Raw genomic sequence first — 9,110 nt, 5'->3', positions numbered from 1 at the left:
AAGGCTGGACTTGATGATCCTGGAGGTGCTTTCCAACCATAGCGATTCTATGATTCTATGGAGGGAACCATGTGCGTGTGCTGAGTTACAGGAAAATCTTTGTTTCTAACTCTAGGTCCTTCTTCAGTTATCAGCAATGACGACGATTCCGCCAGTCCCCTCCACCACATCTCAAATGGCAGTAACACTCCATCTTCCTCTGAGGGGGGCCCTGACGCAGTCATCATCGGCATGACAAAGATTCCTGTCATCGAAAATCCCCAGTATTTTGGAATTACCAACAGTCAGCTCAAGCCAGACACCTGTAAGTACAAACTGTACATGTTTCAGTCATTCATTTTACCTGTGTAAAGTGTTGGGGTTTCTTAAGTGAGTTAGCAGAATAAAATGCTCTAAATTTCTGAGGGTGGAGGGGTGGGGTTAAAACATATGAGATTTGTTAAAGCTACCTGGGATGAACTGCTTTACGTCTGTCAAAGTCACATTCAGCCCTTGTGATGAGTGAATGAAATCAGCAGTGTTACATTCAAAACCCAGTCCATATCCCATGAAAGTTACCGGGAGCCTTTCCATTGATTTCAGTGGGTTTTGGCCGGTCCTGTGCACTGAACGTATTATTTCCTGGGAGAAAACAGATCCTGGGTCAGAAGTCAGTATTGTTACATACGTGCTGCTTTTCAGTTGGTCGTATTGGCAAATAACATAACCTAACTTCGAAATCTGAGGATTTGTAAAGTTACAGGGATAATAATGGTTAAAACTTAAAATCTTTTAATTTGATTGTATAATTCAACCTCTACAGCTGGAAAAGATGTTGAATATTTAAAAACAGAGCAGAAGATTGCATGATGGGCAATGTATGTCCCATACAAATTCTTTCGAGTTCAGTTAGAAGCAGGTGAAATGTGAAAAAATATAAAAAGTTAAACATAATTAACTATGGATAGTTTAAAAAGAGTATCCTTAACTCCAGATGCTACTTTTCAAAGATGGTAACAATTTTAGAATTGGCCATGTGAAATGTTGATTTTTGAACCAGTAATAAGCATTGCAGCGGATAACTGAAAAAATTCCTAAAGGCTATTGTGATTAACAGCAACTGCACTACTTCCTATTTTTCATCAGTACATTAAGGTCTTTAAGTGATTCAGAGAAGGTTGTTCTGGCCTCTTTTTTCCACTTTTTTTTTTTTTTTTAATGCAAATGTACTTACATTTCTGAATTGTCACTGGAAATCTGAACTGTTTCTGGACTGGGAATTCACTCTAGAGATTCCCAGCGTAGCTGCTGAGCACTGGGCTTGCAGCTCAAGGATGCTACATCCTATCTGTGTCCTGCCCTGAAGTGCTGTCGCTTCATAGCAGAAACTGTGATCGAGGCTCACTGCCAAGATCAGAAACTTCTGCCTCAACTGTGCAAAACTGAAAAGTCATAATAGGAATCTTTCTTGTGAATGTTAGATGCTCATCTACACCTAGATTGTTGCACTAAGCACAATACACAGAAGGATGTTCCTGCAACGCAACAGCAGGAACAGCAGGTCTTTTTCTGACGTTTTATTGTACATCCCTGGTGTTCACTCCTATCATTGCTTTTTTGTGTGGCACTATTCTATGATTAGAAATGCCCTGTTTTGTCTTCTACCAGAGGACATTTGAATAATCTGGTGTAGCATACGCAGTGGGATGCATAAGGTAATGACTGAATTGCTGATACTCGATCAGCACAAGGAAAATGTTATACAGATGCATTCTGATTAGAACATTAATTCCTGTGAAGAATAGAAGCCACTAGGGAAACAGAAATGGGCAAAATGCCCACAAGAGCTCTCTAATGTTATATAAAAGGCCATGCTTTTAAATATGAGGCTACTGTACCTCCGTTCCTAGCTGCATTAGACAACATTATAACTGTTTAAATAAATATTAGTGACTACAGAGTATTTAACTTCCATCATTAATGTTGAAACAACATACATGCTGTTCTGGGGAAAAAAACAGACAGTATGAAAACATAGAATTCTCTCACATTTAGTAAGCTGCACATTAAGTACAGACATATTAAATCACAGCTGACTCGTGCTAAGTAGGTTCTGATCCTAAAAATACATAGGTCTGTGTTTGGTTTTGTGTGCTGCAATGAAACCCACATGGTGTCAGGGAAATTAATGACAGTACGTGAAGTTCACTTTGTGCATAAATGCTTGCAGGATGCAGCTCAGAACTTTGCTATGGTGCTCTGGGGAGGTTTGTGGGACTAATGCTCTGCATTCTACCACAGTGTCATGGTGGTCCCAGTCCTTGTGTTTTTATTGCTTTAGCAAAGAGAATCAGATAAACTGACAATGTACAAACCAAGGCAGATTTCTCCTCCTGCTTTGAGTATCTGTCCAGTAAAAAGTGTAATTAAAAATAGTCTTGGATAAAAATGGTCTTCCTAGAAATAATTTAACGTACATTCTCTTTCCATCTCTCTCTCACTCTCTTATTATGAGAGAGCTGCCCTTGTCCTTTCTTAACCTGCCAGCTTCCTCCTGATGTCTATATCTGGTATTTATAAACCTCTAAGCTAAGTAGCTGTCATACCTTTTTCCTGTTTACAGTAATGTCAGCTCCAGATGTCATCTGGTTTATCATGTCTAGCAAGATAATTAGCATTTATGTTTATTTTGTATCTGGTCTAAGTTCCATTGTCTGCAAGCATTAAATACAGCAATGCCTGACTCTCTTGCTGGAAAAGATTCTCATGTATTTAGCTTATATTGGTCTGTGGAAGGAGGTAAGACTTCAGGCTAGGTGTAACTGCACACATTGCAGTGCTGTTTTCACAGAAGTTGGAGGATTATGTCTGCTGTGTGTAGCAAGTGGAGTTTCTTTTTTGTTAATGTACTTATGCCATGTTTTGACTTGTCTACAGATAAACGTTTCTGAATACAGTGAATGAAGCTCCATTGCAAAGTATCAGAAGTGTTTGTGTTTAAAAGAAAATGTAAAAGTTTATTGTGGTCAATTTTGTTTGAAATTCCATCACTGTATCAGTAAATTGGTACTTCGGCTACTGAATAACTAAATCCTGGAGAGTGATGGTTTCTAAAGGGTCAGTCTCAGGCTAAAAGTTATAGCACTTTCCTCCTCTTCAGAGACAGCTTTCAAGGTGGGAAAATGAAACTGGTGATGACCAAAGACCTATCATCTTGAGTGGTCAGGTTTCAGTCATCACTCATAAGGACTGAATTTCTGTCCCAGGTTTCAGGACAAATGCACATCTGTACCTTTAACTGACATAATGGTGGAAAATGACTCTTCATCTTCCAACTGGGATTGACTGTTATTTCCTACTCCTGCTGCTTATCATGTTAACTCCCCATTTTCCTCGCCAGCAAACCCCCTGATGCTTCTTCAGCACTTACCTGTCTGACAGCCTATCCCAGCACCCCAGCTTTTCCTGTCTCTGTCATGTACCCTTGGTTGCTGCTGGCTTGTGGGCTCATCTGTCACTCCAAGGTCTTACATATGTCCACCTTGAAAATATACAGTCTCTGGTGCACAGACATGTTTCAGACACATAGCAGACTCCTTGGTTCCTTTTCCGTGTGAAATCAAAAGATATTTCCTCTTTGGCAGTACTTGGCAAACAGTGGCCACTTTGATTTCGGATGTGTGAGAGAGAGTCCACAGTCTGGATGTGGTGAAATGCTCATTGCACTTAAGTCATTATAAATGAGGTTGTGTTGTATTACCATCCACCTGCAAACCTCTTGCTGGGCTATTACTAACAGTGTTCAGTTGTTACTGTTGAAATCAGGCCATAACTTTGTAGTCAAGTAACATCACCAGGTGCAGAGACCTTGCAAAGATTTGTGACCCCTGCAATCAACTGAACGATGCAGTATCTTGTGGGCATAGATAGTAACTATCACTAGATCATTAGTTTCACTAATCTTATGAGATGTCACAGCCCCTAAACTATTTGGTATTTTCACTAATATCATTATATATATAAAAAAAAAGTAGTTTTCTACATCTTTGCACAGAAATTGTAGTTCCTAAAGTTGCCAGCCAAGCCTAACAGACCTGTTGAAACAGGATAGAAGAAACAGCCATTTTCCCTATGAATGGCTATGGACTCTCTTCAGTCATCACTTAGGTGCAGTGCAGCACTTGGAATATATCATCCCATTACTATTACATTTCTGTGATTAATGATGAAAATGCAATCAGTAAGTACCATTAATGTGAGAAGCAAAACCTGAGGAGAGGACATGTATAAAACATGAGTGGAAGTGCCCAGGTTGAGACTCTCAGGGCAGAACTTGGGTAAGAAACTGTTTGCAGGTGGTTTGGGGATTTTAGGTATCAAAATGTTCTCTGGATCTTACTCCATTATTCCCCATCCCTGAAATCACAGTGGTTGTTTGGCTGCAACTGAAAGGAAGGCTGGAGCTTTCCACTTTCATGGAGAAGTTTGCAAACTCCAGGTTTCGGCCCCGTGAGGGTGGCTAAGTAGCAGCTGCACTGGCATCAGTTTGTTCATAGTAGCTAATCTGTACTTGCAACTCACTCAGTTTCATCCCTAAAGATATTATCAGTGGTGGAAAAAAGTGTACTGGGCAGGCTTCTTGATTAGTTAGTTGGTGGTTTCGTGGCAAGATGTTTTCAGTGGCTGGTCATACATGCAGCCATTGTGTTCCAGATGGTGTGGTGTGGATTGTGGCTTGCATATAGGAAACTTGGGTATATTCATTAGATAGTCTCAATATTTCATCTATATTTCTGCCATCTGGGATTGCGTTCCTTCAAGTGTAGGAGTGTGAATGTGCAGTTTAGATAATAATTATTGTAATTCCAGTTGGCTTCTGTTAGGGAAAGTCTGCAGTGGGAAAGTCTGTAGCTCCAGTTCGACAGTAAAATCCCATTTTGAACACTGAACTTTACAACTTATGCTCATGGATTTTCATTTACATTTTAGGGATTGCTTCACCATTTAGATAAAGGTGATCTCAGTCTTTTTCTGACTTGCTCTTTAACTGTGGATTTCTTTTTAACATGTACATAGCTAGACTTTGGTTGTCCCCATTAGGCAAGAAAGTTGCAGAAATGCTCTGCCTCAGTTCACTACCTTTTTGAATGACTTTTAAGGAAGAAAAGAAACAGGAGTGTTATTCTTATCATTTTATCATGACTCCCACAGTACTTTCATAGGTCGTGGAGTCTGGTGATGATGTCAGATTTCATTTTAGAGTGAAAAAAATGTGAAGAAAAGCTTGAGTATGTGAGCCAGACCCCAGAAAACTGAGCTAACAGAAGAAGAAAAAAAGATCTGGAATTGTTTTTCTTCTGTTTATTACGTTATGATTCCTTTTAAACTGACTTTCATGATTTGGGAGCATCTGAGCATGGCAGTGAGGGTGCAGAGCTAGCCCTTCTCTGCCAGCCTGAGGAGGTGATATGAAAACAGAAGTAGCTGTCTGTGTGTCCAGGGTAGGCTCAACAGAAGGAGGGGCTGTGGTCACTTGGGTTGTATTTTTCAAGCATTCTTGCCTCAGAAGTCCCACAGCAAAGCTGAGCCTAGCCCCAGCACATGAGTTTCCTTGCTGTGTGCATGGGCTCTCACTGCAAAGCAGGGACATGGGAGTCTGGTGTTACCAAAGGTTCAGCCAAAAAGAAAAATTCGACAAGAGAGCCTCTGCGCTGCATGGATCTGTCAGGCCTGTGACCCGGAGTAGGAGATTTGTTCATTTCCATGTGCTGCTCATCCTGCCCACACCGTGACCTGTAGATGATAGCAACGCACAGTAAGCAGACTGCCTGCAGCGGACAATCTCCACTTGATTTTGTTTCCCATGTGACAAATTAAGGCACATTCCAGGTTGCATCTGTCACCCTACACCTTCCTATAGTTTTGAGGAATAGGGGTAGTTTTTGACACACATTACATGGGGAAAAATAGGCTGAGTTGGCCCTTGCGCACAGCAGAAAGGACTCCCAAGAGAAACACTCTGTCAGTATTTCCTTGTCTTTTGAAAGGCTTTTATATCTGAGTGACCACAAAAGAAAGGCTGCTGTAGTGGTTTCTTAGCCAACTAAGCCCTAGGACTGGAGACTTTCCATCAACTCCCAAAGTTTGCAGAACTAAAAATTTATAAGTAGCTCATTTTCCTAGAAAAGACACCATGGCTTCAACAGCCAGAACGCAGAGGAGCAAAACTAATCAATCTGAGTGAAATCCAAACTGGGAGGGAAAAACCTCACAATCCAAGCTGAACTTGCCTATCTTGACATTTATAGGTAGTCAGGATTCAGAGGCTGGGAGGCTTCACAGGGCACTCACTTCACTATCTTTAGATGCTTAAAATCAGAAAGCTTTAGATGCTTGAAAGCCAAACATGAAGAGCTTGAGATTACAAGGAGGGATACACACATTATATTTAGTGATTGCCCTTGTCCTGTTGTATGCTGTACTCTGGAGATATTAGCTAGGTAAAATTATGAGAGAGATGCTGGCTGAATGAAGTTATAAAGATAGATAAAGGTATATTTTATCTTCTTGACTATATAGTTTTGTAGTTTGATTGCATGTTTTAATTCTTGATTGTAGTCATCATTTAAAATGTGTCTTTGCAATAGTTCATCAAGTCATACATATGCCAGAAATGTCAGCCATATACACGAGTGGTGTATTTCATTAGCTGCATTTCACTTTTGTTAACTGGATGAGAGATTTGTGTCCCAGACCATAACATATTGAATCTTCAGATAATTTTCCCAGTGCTGTGTTCACATATTTGCATTGCCCAACAAATGAAATATAGCAAGGAATAAACAAGTTAACGAGAAATCAGATTTTTTAACTCCTGCTGCTCATTCTGAGATGCAATACATCTGCATTTTTTTTTCCACCTACGTGGAAGAAATTCTCCCAAAGGCAGGAGCCTTCAGCTTGAAAAGTGTAGGCTTCTACCCCCTTACAAATTCAGAGTTGGAAGAAAAGGGGTATTTCCACATTCAGTCTAGAGGTGAACCTACAGAAGCACTTTTTCCAGAAGTTACTTGTGTTGCAGTCTTGATCTGTCCATTCAGTCCATTTACATCTAATTAAAAAAGGCAAGAAATCATACCTTCAGCATATTATTTGCATTTCATCACACAGAATGTTGTTCTGTGACCTGAATTATTTGGTAATCTACTTGCTCTGAGAATCCAAATGCTGGAAATGCAACTGCAAGAGAGAACAGCTTGGACTTTTATCTTTTGTTTCTGAATAGCATAAGTGCTTTATCACTGTGAAATACAGCACATGAAACATACTTCTGGATTAATAGTGGATATTATAAGGAGATCTGAGCAATGAAGATCCAAAATATGCATTTCAACTACAGAGACAGGGTACGTACGTTGCAAGACAGTGTCAAACATCCACTCTCAGGAAAGTGTCCAGTGTCAAAATTCAGGTGAAGCGTGCACCTTCTTTTGTGGATTTGTCAGGTAAACTTCAGGCAGGCACACTGTTCTTCTTCTGCAGGGCACTAAAATGCACTGTCAACATCAAGCCCAAACATGGGCTTCACCTGAAGAGCACACTTAAGGACTTTATGAAAGATGAAATGTAATTAAGGACGTGTGTAAGTATTATCTGCATTAGGGTGTTAGTCAAGATAAAAAAAAAAAAAAAACAACATGGTGCTTTTTTAGTAGGTATAAACTCTGTGGCATTGCTGCATGCAGTTTGTCATTTTACAATACATCTGTATCAGAAATACATAGACTATTTTGGCATCAAAATATGTAGCTAAATCAGTCATACCTAGGTGTTAAATAGCACCATTTATATTGTAATGATTAAATTATGCCTTTCAGATTCCATGCTACATACTAAGTTCTGTGGATGTTGATTTTATATACAGAAACCTGCATATGTGTCAAAAAGTATAATGGGAAAATAACATGATGGAGGTTAAACGAATAGCATTTATATTTAAGCTGAAGAGGAAAAAAAAACCTAGTTCATTGTGAAAACATCCCTATCATGAGCTCAAGCATAGGAACAGGATTGGGCCTTGGATTTATTCCTTTGTGTCAGTGAGAGCTTTGGCTAAGAAATACAGACCCCAGGGAAGCATAGTAGTATAAATAAGAATAAAATGAGACATTTTAAATCTAGTAAGTGGCAAAGTATGAGAAAATCAGAAGTAAATCAAATAACTTTGAACCCAAAGTTATTTAATGAACGGTACTTCTAATTTTTTTGAGTTCATCACCAAGGAAGTGCATTGTTATTAAGAAACGTGAGTGTGTAAAATGCAGTTATCCCTGAGCACAAGCTCACCCAAAGATAAATTTCAGGAGAAATGATCAGGAAAACAGTTGTTCACAATAAACATCAGTTAAGGCAGGAAAGTATCTATTGCAGTTGCAACGTGAGCCATGTTGTTTATCAGCTGTGTTTAACATCTTCACCCCAGTTGCTGGAAGCTGTCTCTGACTCTGAGGAATGAAGGCTGTCAGTGCTTTGAGACTGTGACTTCAGAGAGCAGTTTAGCATTTTGTGTCCTGGAGAAGACTGTGTGGTTGGCTTTGAAAGACTGCAGATCTGCAGGTTGGGTCAGGAAAGCTCCAGGTAGCAATGGGTTACGTTATGCCTGGAGGCATCAAAGCTGAAGAATGGTCCACAGCCCACTCTGAATATATGCATAACCAACCTATTTATGTGGTTTGTGTATGAGCAGGGGTGTATTAGTTTGCATGGCAGCCACACACCCAGCAGAAGTTCACCTGCTCTGTCACTCCCTTTCCTACATCGTTTGTATTCTGGCTAGCAGATTCGGCGAGAGAGGTGCTTTGTCCACTGCATCTCACAGGTGGTGGATCTGTGCAACTGGGACACAGAGAGCAGGAGCATTTAGTAGCTGCTCTGGGGTGGCTAATCACCCAAATCTTTTTTATTCTGTCATCTGTGCAGCTTGATTCTCATTCTCTCTTCAGAAACCTTTCCCAGGAAAAAATGCCACCAAGGTTCATAAGGTCTAAGTACGCTTGGTTTGGTTTTGACAGGCTTTTGCTGGGGAGGTCTTCACTGTCTCAGGCTCAGCTGCATGTGTGTTATGGCTGTAG

The 9,110-nt window shown here is 40.1% G+C and overlaps 1 protein-coding gene across 1 annotated transcript in view; it reads left to right on the top strand.

Moving 5' to 3' along the window:
- Positions 1-63: 63 nt before the first annotated feature.
- LOC103777054 (BDNF/NT-3 growth factors receptor) overlaps positions 64-9,110 on the top strand; it is an 82,034-nt gene continuing 72,987 nt past the window's right edge. Inside the window, exon 1 of the mRNA XM_008944592.1 lies at positions 64-304. Within this exon, the coding sequence (XP_008942840.1) occupies positions 232-304 (73 nt within the window). The 5' untranslated portion in view covers positions 64-231. The remainder of the gene's footprint in view (positions 305-9,110) is intronic.

The sequence above is a fragment of the Merops nubicus genome, unplaced genomic scaffold (genome assembly GCF_000691845.1).
Source record: "Merops nubicus isolate BGI_N331 unplaced genomic scaffold, ASM69184v1 scaffold4767, whole genome shotgun sequence".
In the NCBI taxonomy this organism is placed as follows: Eukaryota; Metazoa; Chordata; class Aves; order Coraciiformes; family Meropidae; genus Merops; species Merops nubicus.
Note: the sequence above shows the minus strand (reverse complement) of the source record. Positions and strands in the feature narration are given on the sequence as shown.